General features: G+C 59.5%; 1 protein-coding gene across 1 annotated transcript; it reads left to right on the top strand.

Moving 5' to 3' along the window:
- Nucleotides 1-1139: 1139 nt before the first annotated feature.
- On the top strand, nucleotides 1140-14860 carry FHIP2B (FHF complex subunit HOOK interacting protein 2B). Its single transcript, XM_063175271.1, is given in 18 exon segments — nucleotides 1140-1196; nucleotides 1306-1384; nucleotides 4586-4755; nucleotides 5829-5933; nucleotides 6015-6137; nucleotides 7317-7862; nucleotides 7948-8144; nucleotides 8221-8329; nucleotides 8561-8637; nucleotides 9957-10146; nucleotides 10843-11003; nucleotides 11082-11201; nucleotides 12270-12360; nucleotides 12489-12548; nucleotides 12551-12640; nucleotides 13356-13496; nucleotides 14522-14622; nucleotides 14703-14860. Coding segments are annotated over 18 exon segments (2511 nt in total). The 5' UTR covers nucleotides 1140-1151; the 3' UTR covers nucleotides 14809-14860.
- Nucleotides 14861-16549: the final 1689 nt, after the last annotated feature.

The raw sequence follows: 16549 nt of genomic DNA, 5'->3' as shown, positions 1-16549 counted from the left end.
TCATCCTATGAAGGGCTTTGTGGGGTCCATCCCTATCCCAGTGAAGAAGTTTGTGGGGTCAATCCCAACCCCAGGAAAGGAGTTTATGGGGGGCATCCTGATCCCAGTGAAGGGGTTTGTGGGATCAGTCCTGATCCCAGTGAAGGGGTTTGTGGGATCAGTCCTGATCCCAGGGAAGGAATTTGTGGGCTCAATCCCCATCCTGTTAAAGGGGTTTGTGGAGTCCATCCCCATCTTGATAGAGGGGTTCGTGGACTGCATCCCCATCCCAGCGAAGGAGTTTGTGGGGTCAATCCCAACACCAGGGAAGGAGTTTGTGGGGGGGATCCAGATCCTGGTGCAAGGAGTTTGTGGGGTCCATCCCCATCCCGGTAAAGGGGTTTGTGGGGTCAGTCCCAATCCCAAGGAAGGAGTTTTTGGGGGTATCCTGATCCCAGTAAAAGGGTTTGTGGACTCAATCCCGATCCTGGTTAAGGGGTTTTGTGGGGTCTACCCAGCGTGGGTTGATGCCTCACCCTAATGTAAGAGGGTTTTGTTCCCATCCAGGTGTGTGGGGTCCATCCCCATCCCAGTGAAGGAGTTTGTGAGGTCAATCCCAACCCCAGGGAAGGAATTTGTGGGGGGTATCCAGATCCTGGTGCACGGAGTTTGTGGGGTCCATCCCCATCCCGGTAAAGGGGTTTGTGGGGTCAGCTCCGACCCCAGTGAAGGAGTTTGTGGGGTCAGTCCCAGTCCCGAGGAAGGAGCTTGTGGGGGTATCCTGATCCTTGTGAAAGGGTTTGTGGGATCAATCCCAATCCCAGTGAAGAGGTTTGTGGCGGGTATCCTGATCCTGGTGAAGGGATTTGTGGGGTCCATGCGGGGTGGGTCGATGCCTTACCCCAGTGTGAGCGGGCTTTGTTCCCACCCCGGTGCCCCGGGTGTCCATCCCCACCCAGACCCGCCCGCGGAGCAGTTTTAGGGCAGCGCCACCTTCCCAACCCCTCCGTCCCCCGCCCTTCCCGCTCCCGGCCCGGCCCATCCCGCCGGGAGCGGCAGCGGAGCCGCCGGGGGCGGGACCGGGCGGGCGGGGCCGGGCGGGGCGGGAGCGGCGGGGCCGGAACGGGGCCGGGACCGGGACCGGGGCCGGGGCCGGGCCGGGGGTCCCAGCCATGCTCAGCCGGCTGGGAGCGCTGCTGCAGCAGGCGGTGGAGACGGTGAGCGGGGCCGGGGAAACGCGGCAGGAACGGGACCGGGAACGGCACCGGGAATGGGACCGGGAATGGGGGTTCCGAGCCTCCCTGACCCTGATCCCGGTGTGAGCAGCGGGAACCCAGCGTGGACCTGCTGCAAGCCTTCACTGAGCACTGGACGGGCATCACCGGCTACTACCTGGAGGCCACAGGTGAGTGGGGCGCGGGTCCCGGTGTCCCGGGCTTGGGGTACTTTTGTCCCGGGATGGGCTCCGTGTTTCCCGGGATGGGCTCCGTGTTTCCCGGGATGGGGTCCTTTTCCCCCGGGATGGGGTCTCAGGTGCCAATAAAGTCCTTGTGGTGTGGGAGCAGAGTTGTCGTGTCCTAGGAGAGGTCTTTGTGTCCTAAAATAGGGTGTCCTAAAAACGGGAATAAGGTCTCTGTGCTCTAATAGGGGACCCCATTCCCTGGGACACGATCCCATATCCTGGGAAGGGTCTTTGGAGAAGCTCCCTGTGCCCTAAAACGGGTTCCCCGGCCTAGGAATGATACTGGGGCAGGGGACATGTCCCGGGACAGGACCCCGTGTCCTGGGACAAATCCCTGTCCCCTGCCATGGGACCCCGTGCCCTGGCACAGGACCCGGGTGCGCTGTGGCTGCCCGGGCACGTGGGAACGGGGACGGGACCCCCTTCCCAAATCCCGGCAGGATTAACCTCACCCGGGGTTCCCTCCCTGCGCAGCCCCCCTGAGCCCCCGGTGGGGTCGGCACGGAGGGTTTGGGGTGGCCGGGGACACTCCCGGTACAGGGACACTCCTGGACAGGCTGGGACACTCCTAACACAGCAGGGACACGTCCCTCCGGTAACCCCGGCAGCGCTCCGGCCCCAGCTCCCGGCGGATCCCGGTGCCCGCTCTGCCCGGGGGGCTGCGGTGCCCACCGGGGGAACGGAACGGGCGGCGGGAGGAGCGGGATGTCCGGCAGCGTCCTAGGCCGGAGCGGAAGCGGCTGCTCCATCCTCACATTGCCATCTAGCGTTGTTCCCGTTCCGGAGGAGCAGGGTTTAGGGATGGCACGGATCAGGGAAAAGCCCTGGCAGAACCTCGCTGGCATGGCTGGCACCTCAGCGGGGCATCCCTCCTGCTGCTGTGCCCGGGGGACGCCCCGCCACAGCCCCCCATCCTTGAATCCCTGAATCGGTGAACAGCTGGATCCCTGAATCTCTGAATCCATGAATCTCCAGATCCCTGAATCCTTGAATCCCCAAATCCCCGGGTCTCCGAGTCCCTGAACCACTGAACCCCTGGATCCCCAAATCCTTGAGCCCCTGGATCTCTGAATCCCCGAATCCCTGAACCTCTGATCCCTGAACCCCTGAATCACTGGATTCCTGAACCCCAAAATCCTCATCCCTGAACCCCTGAATCCTCGAATCCCTGATCTCTTGAGTCCCCTGATCCCCATATCCCCGAATCCTTCATCTCTGAATCCCTGAACCCCTGGATCCCTGTATCCTTGAATCCCTGGGTCACTGATCTCTGAATCCCCGAATCCCCAAATCCCTTAACCCCTGAATCCCTGAGTCCCCAAAGCCCTGAATTCCTGAGCGCCCGAATCCCTGATCCCCTGAATCCCCAATCCCCAAATCCCTGATCCCTCAATCCTGGAATCCCTGAATCCCTGGGTCCCCGAATCCCTGAATTCCCAGATCCCTGAATCCCTGATCTCTGAATCCCCAAATCCCAAACCCCTGAACCCCTGAATCCCCCAGTCCCAAATCCCCAAACCCTGCAGACGAGAGCGTCCCGGCATGACAGACGGACATCCCATGGCGCCTGCGGCAGATGTTGGACCCCAAATTCCCCAATCCCTGAACCCCTGATCCCTGATCCCCTGATCCCCAAATCCCTGATCCCCAAATCCCTGACCCCCAAACCCCGCAGACGAGAGCATCCCAGCACGACAGACGGACATCCCGTGGCGCCTGCGGCAGATGTTGGACCCCAAATCCCCCAATCCCCTAATCCCAGATACCTGAACCCCGGTATCCCTAAATCCCTGATATCTGAATCCCAAAATCCCCCAGTCACTGAACCCCCGAATCCCTGATCCCCTGAATCCCCAATCCCCAAATCCCCGATCCCTCAATCCTGGAATCCCTGAATCCCTGGGTCCCCGAATCCCTGAATTCCCAGATCCCTGAACCCCGAATCCCTGAACACCCCAATCCCTGATCCCAAATCCCCAAACCCCGCAGACGAGAGCATCCCAGCACGACAGACAGACATCCCGTGGCGCCTGCGGCAGATGTTGGACCCCCAAATCCCCCAATCCCAGATCCCTGAACCCCTGATCCCCAAATCCCTGATCCCCTGATCTCCAAATCCCTGATCCCCAAATCCCTGACCCCCAAACCCCGCAGACGAGAGCGTCCCGGCGCGACAGACGGACATCCCGTGGCACCTGCGGCAGATGTTGGACCCCCAAATCCCCCAATCCCTGAACCCCTGATCCCTGATCCCCAAATCCCTGATCCCCTGATCTCCAAATCCCTGATCCCCAAATCCCTGACCCCCAAACCCCGCAGACGAGAGCGTCCCGGCGCGACAGACGGACATCCCGTGGCGCCTGCGGCAGATGTTGGACCCCAAATCCCCCAATCCCCTAATCCCAGATACCTGAACCCCGGTATCCCTAAATCCCTGATATCTGAATCCCAAAATCCCCCAGTCACTGAACCCCCGAATCCCTGATCCCCTGAATCCCCAATCCCCAAATCCCTGATCCCTCAATCCTGGAATCCCTGAATCCCTGGGTCCCCGAATCCCTGAATTCCCAGATCCCTGAACCCCGAATCCCTGAACACCCCAATCCCTGATCCCAAATCCCCAAACCCCGCAGACGAGAGCATCCCAGCACGACAGACAGACATCCCGTGGTGCCTGCAGCAGATGTTGGACCCCCAAATCCCCCAATCCCAGATCCCTGAACCCCTGATCCCCAAATCCCTGATCCCCTGAGCTCCAAATCCTCGACCCCCAAATCCCTGACCCCCAAACCCCGCAGACGAGAGCGTCCCGGCACGACAGACGGACATCCCGTGGCGCCTGCGGCAGATGTTGGACCCCCAAATCCCCCAATCCCAGATCCCTGAACCCTTGATCCCCAAATCCCTGATCCCCTGAGCTCCAAATCCTCGACCCCCAAATCCCTGACCCCCAAACCCCGCAGACGAGAGCGTCCCGGCACGACAGACGGACATCCCGTGGCGCCTGCGGCAGATGTTGGATCCCCAAATCCCCCAATCCCTGAACCCCTGAACCCCTGATCCCCTGATCCCCAGATCCCTGATCTCCAAATCCTCGACCCCCAAATCCCTGATCCCCAAATCCCTGACCCCCAAACCCCGCAGACGAGAGCGTCCCGGCGCGACAGACGGACATCCCGTGGCGCCTGCGGCAGATGTTGGACATCCTGGTGCACGAGGAGCGGCAGCGCCCGCCGGGGGACACGGGGCCGTGCCTCGAGTTCCTGCTGCAGCACAAGCTGCTGGAAACTCTGGGAACGCTGGGAAAGGCAGAGGTGAGCCCGGGAATCGGGAAAATCCTCGGGAGAGGCCAAAGCCGCGGCCTTGCCCGGCTGCTTTACCTGTGCCCCTCAATAATTTGAATTTTGGAGCATTTTTCCGGTTTGTGAAGTGGGAGGTGGTCACAGGGCTTGGGGGTTTTTTGGGGAAAATTGGGTTTTTGTGAGGGAAAACTTGGCTTTTTTGGGAAGGTCTTGGGGTTCTCAAGTTCCCCACTGGGATCCTTTCTGGGAGCTCAGCACATCCCTGCTTGCACGGGAAGGGTTTTTATCTGGCACACAGATAGTTTAAAAATTAAAATTAAAACAGGCATTTAAAAAATAAAAATAAAAACATCTGAGGGATTATTTCCCATTTCTCAGCGCCCCAAAACCCCAAATCCTCCTGGGTGCGAAAGGACCGGCGTGTTTCCACCTCTATTTGAATAAAAATCAATTTCTAGGGGCCTTGTTGCTATTAATAGCAGGAAAAGGACAGCAGAGCTGTTCTATTTGTTAAATATTTGGCCAATATTTCCTTTTTTGCCACACCTGGCACTTCATCCTGCAAAGCCAAGTAGCAGATTTTTAAAATTTTATTTTTAATTTTAATTTTTGTTTTTATTTTTTATTTGAATTTTTATTTCTTTTAAAAATATCCGTGTGCCGGACTCTTTTTATTGTTTATGCTTATTTTTATTTATTTTCATTTTTAAAATATCTGTGTGCCAGACTCTTTCCAGAGTCCCGAAACAGCTTGGCCTGGATTGGCTAATGAGTCAAAATAACAAAGATAAACGCATAAAACAAACGCAAAATAACTCAGAGCAGAACCCAGTGAAACAATCACCTGTGGGTAAACAATCTCCAAACTCATTCCACACGAGCAAGACAGAGGAGAAGCAAATGAGATCAGAATTGTTTTCCTTTTTCTCTGAGGCTTCTAAGCTTCCCAGGAGAAAAACCCTGGGTGAAAGGATTTTTCCAGAGAATGTGAATGCCGCATTTAAAGGGATCTGGGGGGTTGTTTGGGGTGATTTAGGGGGGACACCAGGGATGTGGCTGATGGCTGTCCCCTGTCCCTGTCGCAGTATCCCCCCGGCATGAGGCAGCAGGTCCTGCTCTTCTTCAGCCGCCTGCTGGGGCAGCTGCAGCACCCGCTCCTGCACTACCTCAACGTGCACCGGCCCGTGCAGGTGAGCTGCCACCTGTCCCCGAGGGGTGACACCCACGGTGGCACCCCCAGCACCCCCACATGCCCCTCCCCTGCTCCCCAGAAGCTGCTCCAGCTCAGCGGGGACCGCCTGGGCTCCGGCACTGAGAGGGAGGAGGTGCAGTTCACCGCCGTGCTCTGCTCCAAGATCCAGCAGGATCCCGGCCTGCTGCCCCACATCCTGCAGGTGGGACTCTGTGGGGTCACCTGTGGGGTTTGGGCTCCCAGCCTGCTGCCCCACATCCCACAAATGGGACACTGTGGGGTTTGGGCTCCAGGATCCCAGCCTGCTGCCCCACATCCTGCAGGTGGGACATTGGGGGGTTTGGGCTCCAGGATCCCAGCCTGCTGCCCCACATCCTGCAAATGGGACACTGTGGGGTCACCTGTGGGGTTTGGGCTCCAGGATCCCAGCCTGCTGCCCCACATCCTGCAGGTGGGACTCTGTGGGGTTTGGGTTCCAACAGGATCCCAGCCTGTTGCCCCACATCTTGCAGGTGGGACATTGTGGGGTCACTAATGGGGTTTGGGCTCCAGGATCCCAGCCTGCTGCCCCACATCTTGCAGGTGGGACACTGTGGGGTCCCCAATGGGGTTTGGGCTCCAGGATCCCAGCCTGTTGCCCCACATCCTGCAGGTGGGACACTGTGGGGTCACCTGTGGGGTTTGGGCTCCAGGATCCCGGCCTGCTGCCCCACATCCTGCAGGTGGGACTCTGTGGGGTCCCCAATGGGGTTTGGGCTCCCAGCCTGCTGCCCCACATCCCACAGATGGGACACTGTGGGGTTTGGGCTCCAGGATCCCAGCCTGCTGCCCCACATCCTGCAGGTGGGACACTGTGGGGTCCCCAATGGGGTTTGGGCTCCAGGATCCCAGCCTGCTGCCCCACATCCCACAGATAGGACACTGTGGGGTTTGGGCTCCCAGCCTGCTGCTCCACATCCTGCAGGTGGGACTCTGTGGGGTCACCTGTGGGGTTTGGGCTCCAGCAGGATCCCAGCCTGCTGCCCCACATCTTGCAGGTGGGACTCTGTGGGGTCACTAATGGGGTTTGGGCTCCCAGCCTGCTGCCCCACATCCTGCAGGTGGGACACTGTGGGGTTTGGGCTCCAGGATCCCAGCCTGCTGCCCCACATCCTGCAGGTGGGATGGTGTGGGGTCACCTGTGGGGTTTGGGCTCCCAGCCTGCTGCCCCACATCCTGCAGGTGGGACACTGTGGGGTCACCTGTGGGGTTTGGGCTCCCCCAATTGGGGTTTTGGACCCCCTTTGCAGCCTCCTCCCTGCCATAAAGCTCCTCAGGGTGAGGAGGAGGAGGAGGAGGAAGGTGATGGCTGCAATGCTTTGCTGCTCCTCTTCCTCTCCAGGGAAAGAGCGTCCTGAACGGGAGGAGAGCCCCGGAGAGCCCCAGGACGGAGGGTTTGGAGCATCTCTCGGGCACCTCTGCCAGCTCCATGCCCAGGGCAGAGGGTTTGGAACATCCCTCGGGCACTGGTGCCAGCTCCGAGCGTTTGAAGCATCCCCCGGGCACCGCTGCCATTTCTACCGCCAGGGAAGAGCATTTGGAGCACCCTCTGGGCACCTCTGCCAGCTCCATGCCCAGGGCAGAGAGTTTGGAGCATCCCTTGGGCACCACTGCCAGCTCTGAACATTTGGAGCATCCCCTGGGCACCGCTGCCAGCTCCATGCCCAGGAAAGAGAATTTGGAGCATCCCCCGGGCACCACTGCCATTTCTACCCCCAGGGAGGAAGGTTTGGAGCATCCCCCGGGCACCAATGCCAGCTGCATGCCCAGGGCAGAGCATTTGGATCATCCCTCGGGCATCGATGCCGCCTCCCCTCCTGCCCAGCCCTCCCCGGCACGCAGGGACAGCAACCTCGTCACCTGCCTGGTGGCACTGTGCAGGAGCAAGGTACGGCCTCAGGGGTGGCACCTCGGGGGCAGAGGGCACTGCCAGGCCTGTGGCCACCCCCGTGCCCTCCTCCTCTTCCTCGCAGAAGAGCCGGGTGGCGCTGAAGGCTCGGGAGAACGTGCTGCTGCTGGCGGGGCTGTCCCAGGAGGCAGCTGCCACCTGCCTGGCGCGGGGCACTGCCCTGTGCCAGCTGCTCGTGGGGCACCTCTGCGACCTCTACAGCGCCGTGCCCGCCGGCACCGACCCTGCTGATGTCCTCGGCATGGACAGGGCCAGCTGGAGGTGAGGGGGTGCCAGGCTGGGGGTGCCAGGTGCCAGCCGGGCGGTGCCACAGCCGCGCGTTGTCTGTGCCGTGCAGGTCGCAGGGGGACGGCGCTGGGGACGGGGGGTTCCCGGGCAAGGAGAGCCTGGCAGAGTTCCTGGGCTGGCTGGATTTCCTGGATGAGCTGGTGATGGGTGCCCACCCGGTGAGAAGCACGGGGTTCATTAATCTGGGGGTTAATTGGGGCCTGATCCCTACCTTGTCACCGAGTGCCACCTCCAGGGATGGGGATGGTGACACCACCACTTCCTGGGCAGCCCCATTCCCACACCCTTCCTGTGGAGAGATTCTTCCTAATCCAACCCAAACCTCCTGGGGTGCAGTTTAAGGCAAATTAAGGTTTGTCCTGAGGGGTTCCCCATTTTCTCCCCCACAGCTCGTGGCCGATGCCATCAGCCAGGCCGTGGAGGAGAAGTTCTTCCAGGGCACCCTGCAGCCGCAGCTCCTGCAGATGTGAGTGACCCCAGGAGTGAGGGGTTCCCCTTTCCCTGACCCCATCTGGGGTGTTCTGCCCCTCAGGACCCCCTCAGGAGTGGGGGGTTCCCCCTTTTCCCTGGACATCCACCCTGAGCCCAGCTGAGGCTTTCTGCTCCTCAGGGTCCCCTCAGAGCCAGGAGTGGGGGGTTCCCTTTTCCCTGACCCCAGCTGGGACGTTCTGCTCCTCAGAGCCAGGGATGGGAGGGTTCCCCCTTTTTCCTGAACAACCTCCCTGACCCCACCTGGGGTGTTCTGAACCTCAGGACCCCCTCAGGAGTGGGGGGTTCCCCCTTTTCCCTGGACAACCACCCCAATCCCAGCTGGGGGATTCTGCTCCTCAGGAGCCAGGAATGGGGGGATTGCCTTTTTCCCTGGACAAACACCCCAACCCCAGCTGGGGCAGGGACCCCCTGAGAGCCAGGAGTGGGGGTTCCCCTTTCCCCAACCCCAGCTGGGGCGTTCTGCTCCTCAGGGTCCCCTCAGAGCCAGGAATGGGGGGGTTCCCCCTTTATCCCTGGACAAACACCCCGACCCCAGCTGGGGGGTTCTGCTCCTCAGGAGTGGGGGGTTCCCCCTTTTCCCTGGACAGCCACCCCAACCCCAGCTGGAGTGGAGACCCCCTCAGAGCCAGGAAGGGGGGATTCCCATTTTCCCTGGACAACTACTCTGACTGCAGCTGGGGGTTTCTGCTCCTCAGGACCCCCTTGGAGCCAGGAATGGGGGGGTTTCCCCTTTTTCCCTGAACAACCACGCCAATCCCAGCTGGGGCATTCTGGCCTTCAGGACCCCCACAGAGCCAAGAGCCAGGGGGTTCCCCTTTCTCCAACCCCAGCTGGGGCATTTTGCTCCTCAGAGCCAAGAGTGGGGGGTTCCCCCTTTTCCCTGCACAACCACCCCGACGCCAGCTGGTTCTGCTCCTCAGGATCCCCTGGAAGCCAGAGGCAGGAGGTTCCCCTTTTTCCCTGGACAACCACCCCAGTCCTAGCTGGGGGGTTCTGCTCCTCAGGAGCCAGGAGCAGAGAGGTTCCCCCTTTTTCCATGAGCAATCACCTTGACCCCAGCTGGGGGGTTCTGCTCCTCAGGCTCCCCTCAGAGCCAGGAAGGGGGGATTCCCTTTTTCCCTGGACAGCCTCCCCAGCCCCAGCTGGGGCATTTTTCCCCTCAGAGCCAGGAAGGGGGGATTCCCTTTTTCCCTGGACAGCCTCCCCAACCCCAGCTGGGGCATTTTTCTCCTCAGAGCCAGGAGCAGGGAGGTTCCCCCTTTTCTCTGTCAAACCCCCTCTGCCACCCTGCAGGTCGGAGCTGGCCGTGCTGGGCGCCACGGCCGTGCTGGCGGGCACGGTGAGGCAGCTCCGCTCTCCCGCCCTGCTCCACCGCCTGGTCCTGTTCCTGCTGGGGCCCCACCGGCACCCCGAGACCCCCGGGGACGCCCCCCATGCCCTGAGGGCGCAGCTCATCGAGCGCTGCGACCACCTGAGCGACGAGGTGAGCCCACCGGGGCTGGGCTGGGTGGGCGGGCAGCAATGCCAGGGTTCTGATGCTGCTGGCTGTGCCCAGATCAGCCTGGCCAGCCTGCCAGGGCTCTGACCCTGGCACTGCCACCCCAGATCAGCCCGCCAGGGTCTGACCCTGCTGGCAATGCCCAGATCAGCCTGCCAGGGCTCTGACCATGCTGGCAATGCCCAGATCAGCCTGCCAGGGCTCTGACCATGCTGACTGTGCCCAGATTAGCCTGGCCAGCCTGCCAGGGCTCTGACCATGCTGGCAATGCCCAGCTCAGCCTGCCAGGGTTCTGACCCTGCTGGCAATGCCCAGATCAGCCTGGTCAGTCTGCAGGGGTCTGTCTGACCCTTCTGGCCGTGCCCAGATCAGCCTGCCAGGGGTCTGACCATGCTGGCCATGCCCAAATCAGCCTGCCAGGGGTCTTTCTGACCCTGCTGTGCCCAGATCAGCCTGCCCAGCCTGCCAGGGATCTGACCCTGCTGGCCATGCCCAGATCAGCCTGGTCAGCCTGCAGGGGTCTGTCTGACCCTTCTGACCATGCCCAGGTCAGCCTGGCCAGCCTGCCAGGGGTCTGTCTGACCCTTCTGACCATGCCCAGGTCAGCCTGCCAGGGGTCTGACCATGCTGGCCGTGCCCAGGCCAGCCTGCAGGGCTCTGACCGTGGCACTGCCACCCCAGATCAGCCTGGCCAGCCTGAGGCTCTTCGAGGAGCTGCTGAGGAAGCCCCACGAGCACGTGGCTCACAACCTGGTGCTGAGGAACCTGGAGGCCAGGGCGTACCTGCAGCGCGGCGCCGAGGAGCGCGGGCCCCCCGAGACGGACCCCGAGGAGGACGGGCTGTGAGCAAGGGGGGCTGGGCAGGGTCAGGGGGGTGCCCCCCACCCACTGCCCACCCCCCTGATGCTGACCCCACACAGGGAGCTGGAGGAGGATCCCTATTTCACCGATGGATTCCCTGACGGCTTTGGGGTGACAAAAAATCCTTCACCAGCATCCACCCCGTCGGGGAAGGGGCGGGTGAGCGAGGTGGTGAGCAGGTAAGGGTTTGGAGGAGCTGGGCTGGAATGGGGGGGCTGCATCCCCCTCCCCATCTGTAGGAGTGTTGAGGGGGTAGGATGATTGGGATGGATGGAGATGAGAGATCTCTGAAGCCGGGTGGTGGAATTTGGGGTTATTGCAAAGCGCCTGGGTGCAGGGGCCTTGTTTGGAGCTGCCAGCCACAGCTTGGAGCAGGCCCAAGAGAGAGAAAGAGAGGTAAAGAGAGTGGTAAACACAATGAGAGAGCAAGGTTCCCATTACAATACAATAAATCTTCTTCTGGTCATGGAACTTGGGGTTATTGCACAGGGCCTGGGTGCAGGGGCCTTGTTTGGAGCTGCCAGGCACAGCTCAGAGCAGGCCTGAGACAGGGAGAGGTAAAGAGAGAGAAGGCAAGAGTGTGGTAAAGAGAGAATGAGGGAGTAAAAGAGAGGATCAGAGGGCAAGGTTCCTGTTACAATGCAATAAATCTTCTGGTCATGGAATTTGGGGTTTATTGCAAAGGGCCTGGGTGCAGGGGCCTTGTTTGGAGCTGCCAGGCACAGCTCAGAGCAGGCCCGAGAGAGGAGAGGGGGAGAGAGGATGAGAGGGTAAGAGAGTAAAAAAGGGTAAGAGAGTAAAAGGAGTACCAGGGAGAAATTTCTGTTCCAATAAAATAAATCTTCTTCTGTGTTGAATATTCTAATTCTCACTAACCAATCCAGTACAAGATACAAATCCTACAGCATTTCCATACAGCCTATAAGAATCACTACATCACCATCCTGTGTTACATTTTAAACCCTAAAATCTCCTCTTTGTGCCCCTTCTGCCAAGCTGTAGGGTCTGCTCTGAGCCTTGGAGCTGTCTGCAAGCAGAGGGTGTTGTTCCATCAAAAGGGGATCACCTTCAGCCAGCCACACCATTGTTTTCCAGTTGTTCAGTAACTGAGGGATCTCAAAGCTTGCTTTCATTTCAATCTCACTTATAATTTCCATACTCTCAAAATCTTTTGCCAGACAATCATATTGATAAGGCTTTCCTGTTCCATCTCCCCCAACACCCATCCTCTCCTCTGTCTCTTCCAGCTTCCTGTGCCTGGTCCCTGAGGAGGCCAAGACCTCATCGTGCATGGAGGAGGGCGGATACGACACCTACGTGCACGACGCCCTGGCCATGGTGGGTGCCATGCTGGGTGCCAATGCTGGGTGCCATGCTGGGTGCCATGCTGGGTGCCCAGGGGTGTCCCCAGCCCCTGCTGCTGGCTGTCCCCACCCTGGCTCTCACCTGCTGTCACCCCTGGGCAGGTGCAGGCGTGCCGTGCCAGCGCTGCCCCGTGGGGGTGGCCCTCGTGCCCCCGGCCCTGGACTCGTGTCACTGCTGTCACCCCATGGTGGCGTTTTACGAGGGACATTTCCTCAAGGTGCTGTTTGACAGGATGAGCCGGATCCTGGATCAGGTACTGGGGTACACCTGGGTGCCCCCTGAGCCCCGCAGGACCCCCATCATGGGGACAAAGTGGCCAAAAGCATCAGCTTGGTGGGGATGCTGTGGGGTCACCCAAAGTCCTGAGTGTCCCCCCCCATCCCAGCCCTGTGCCCCCCCAGGACCCCCATCATGGGGACAAAGTGGCCAAAAGCATCGCCTTGGTGGGGATGAGGGGGTGCTGGGGGGGTCACCCAAAGTCCTGAGTGTCCCCCCCCCATCCCAGCCCTACACCCCCCTGTGCCCCCCATGACTCCCCATAATGGATAAAATGGCCAAAAGCATCGGCTTGGTGGGGATGGGCTCAGAATGAGGGGATGTGGGGGGTGTAGGGCAGACCCTACATGACCCCCATCATGGCCAAGGTGCCCAAGAGCATCAGCTTGGTGGAGATAAGGGGATGTTGGGGGCTCACCCAAGGTCCTGAGCATCCCCCCCTATCCCAGCCGTACACCCCCGTGTGCCCCCCAGGACCCCCATCATGGGGACAAAGTGCCCAAAAGCATCACCTTGGTGGGGATGGGGGGATGCTGAGGGGTCACCCAAGGTGCTGAGTGTCCCCTCCATCCCAGCCCTGTGCCCCTCCAGGACCCCCATCATGGGGACAAAGTGGCCAAAAGCATCACCTTGGTGGGGATGAGGGGATGTTGGGGGGTCACCCAAGGTGCTGAGTGTCCCCTCCATCCCAGCCCTACAGCCTGAACCTGCAGGTGACCTCGGTGCTGTCCCAGCTGGCCGCCTTCCCCCACCCCCACCTGCACGAGTACCTGCTGGACCCCTACCTGAGCCTGGCCCCCGGCTGCCGCTCGCTCTTCTCCGTCCTTGTCAGGGTAATGGTGTCACCCTCGGGGCTGTGGGGACGCGGGGACACCCCCTGGCCAGGGGGGTGTCACGATCCGTCCTCGTGATGGGTCGTGGATTGATCTCAGGGTGCAAAAAACCAACATGGTACAAGGGGGTTTGCAGTGATAATCAAAACAAATGCAGCTTTGTTGAGTGATCACAGCAAAATGGGATAGAGAGATTAAGAGGGAGAAAAAGATACAAAAAGAGAGAGAAAAGAAGAGAGAGTGTCTCAATCCGTCATTACGAACGGGGTTCGTGATGGTTCCTGGGGTGATCTCAGGGTGCAAAAAACCGACACGGTACAAGGGGGTTTGCAGTGATAATCAAAATAAATGCAGCGTTATTGAATGATCACAGCAAAATGGGATAGAGGGATTAAGAGGGAGAAAAAGATACAGAAAGAGAGAGAAAAGAAGAGAGAGTGTCGCAATCCATCCTTACGAACGGGATTCGTGATGGTTCCTGGATTGATCTCAGGGTGCAAAAGAACCAACACAGTACAAGGGGGTTTGCAGTGATAATCAAAACAAATGCACCTTTATTGAGTGACCACAGCAAAATGGGATAGAGGGATTAAGGGAGAGAGAAAGAGAGAGAAAAGAGAGAGAGAAAGAGGGGATATAGCTACCAAACGTAGAGATATATTACATTAACACTATACTAAAAAGAATTGAAGGAAAAGTTTCATCTCAGAAGGCAAGCTAGCTAAGAATAGAAAGGAATCAATGATAAAGGTCTGTGGCTCGTACAGAGAGTCCAAGCCAACTGGGCTGGGATTGGCCATTAATTACAAACATCCAAGATGGGCCAATCCCAGATGCACCTGTTGCATCCCACAGCAGCAGATAACCATTGCTTGCATTTTGTTCCTGAGGCCTCTCAGCTCCTCAGGAAGAAAAAACCTTAAGGAAATATTTTTAGTGAAAAAAAAAGTCTGTGACACTCCCCAATGATGCTGGTGAGGAAATGAGGGATATTTCAGGGGGCTGACGCTCTGCTCCCTCCGCAGGTGATCGGGGAGCTGATGCAGCGTCTCCAGCGCGTGCCCCACGCCAGGGCCAAGCTGCTCCTGGTGCGCCGGCAGCTCCTGGGGCTGGTGCCAGGCGAGCAGTGAGTGCCCCCAAAAACGGCCTTTTGGGGGAGGGGTCGTGCCCCACAGAGCCCCATCCCCATGGCTGGTGTCCCCGCAGGATGGATCACACCGTGCTGCTCAAGGCCGTGGTGGTGCTGGAGGAGTTCTGCAAGGAGCTGGCGGCCATCGCCCTGGTCAAGGGGCCACCCGAGGGGCCACCCTGAGCCCTCGCCGAGCTCCCCCTCTTGTGGTGGCCCTGCCCACGTCCCGGTGGCTCTGCAGGAGCCAGGAGTGGCCGTGGCTCCGCGGGAAGGACCCGGCAGGAGGATGAGGAGGATGAGGATGAGGAGGATGAGACCTTCGCGGTCACCGTGGCCAGCCCCGAGGTGTGGCCACGTCCCCGTGCTGGGTGCGGGGTGGTGGCTGCTGTGGCTCCTCCTGGGTGGTGGTTCCTGCTCCCCACAAGGCTCCAGCAGGGAATTTTTAGGCAATAATGAATGGGGTGTGTGTAGGACAGAGCCCCCCCAGCTCAGCTGCAAGGACTTGAGTGTCCCCTGGCCTGGCTCTGTGGCAGGGGGAGTGTGACATGTGTGACATGTGTGACATGTCTGTGTGTGTGTGTGACACGTGTGTGTGCTCTGGTGGGGGACTGTCCCCCCCAGACCCCGCAAAGCCCCTCCCCAGGGTGATGGGACTCTGCTCCAATAAAGCTGTGACTCAGCACCAACGCCTGTGTGCCTTCCCAAACACCCCAAAATTCCATTCTCCATTTCCCCCAAACCCACTCCCCATTTCCCCCAAACATCCCCAAACCCCACTCTGCATTTTCCTCCAAACCCACTCCCCAGTTTCCCCAAACATCCCGAAACCTACTCCCCATTTTCTCCCAAACACCCCCCAAACCACTCCCCATTTCCCCCAAACCCACTCCCCATTTTCCCCCAAACACCCCCAAAACCCCATTCCCCATTTTCCCCCAAGCACTCCCAAACCCACTCCCATATTTTCCGTGAAACCCATTCCCCATTTCCCCCAAACACCCTCAAACCCACTCTCCATTTTCCCCCAAACATCCCCAAAACTCCACTCTGCATTTCTCCCCAAACCCATCCCCATTCCCCCCCCAAACCCCGCTCCCCACCACAGCCCGGACACAGAATCAGCAGCAGCAGCAGCCGGGTTAATTTTATTTCATTTCTTTTATTTCTGCTCCCACCTCCACCCCCTCAGCACATCCCAGGGCCCCCCTTTACCCCTCCGAACCCCCCAATTCCCATCTCTCCATCCCTAACTGCGCACGGGCACGGCTGCCCGCATCCTCTGCAGGACGCGGCCCCGCAGCTCCTCCCGCACCGGCCACAGCGGGAAGGGGCTGGAGGGGACATCAAATACCCCCGAGGATCTCAAACGCCCCCAAACCCACTCCCTATCTTCTCCCAAACACCCAAACCCACTCCCCATTTCCTCCAAACACCCCCAAAACCCCACTCCCTATTTTCCCCCAAACACTCCCAAACCCACTCCTGTATTTTCCGTGAAACCCACTCCCCATTTCCCCCAAACACCCCCAAAACCCACTCCCCATTTTCTCCCAAATCCCCCAAACCCCATTCTGCATTTTCCCCCAAACCCACTCCTCATTTCTCCCAAACCCCCACTCTGCATTTTCCCCCAAACCCACTCCCCATCTTTCCCTCAAAACACCCCAAAATCCCGCCCCCTATTTTCCCCCAAACCCCCCTAAAACCCCACTCTGCATTTTCCCCCAAACACCCCCAAAATCCCACTCCCCATTTCCCCCAAAACCCACTCCCCACTTTCCCCCAAACACCGCCAAACCCCATTCTGCATTTTCCCCCCAAAACTCCCAAAACCATCCCTATTTCCCCCCCAAACCCCACTCCCCACCACAGCCAGGACACAGCGACAGCAGCAGAAGCCGGGTTAATTTTATTTCATTATATT

The sequence above is a fragment of the Melospiza melodia genome, chromosome 23 (assembly GCF_035770615.1).
Source record: "Melospiza melodia melodia isolate bMelMel2 chromosome 23, bMelMel2.pri, whole genome shotgun sequence".
NCBI lineage: Eukaryota > Metazoa > Chordata > Aves > Passeriformes > Passerellidae > Melospiza > Melospiza melodia.
Note: the sequence above shows the minus strand (reverse complement) of the source record. Positions and strands in the feature narration are given on the sequence as shown.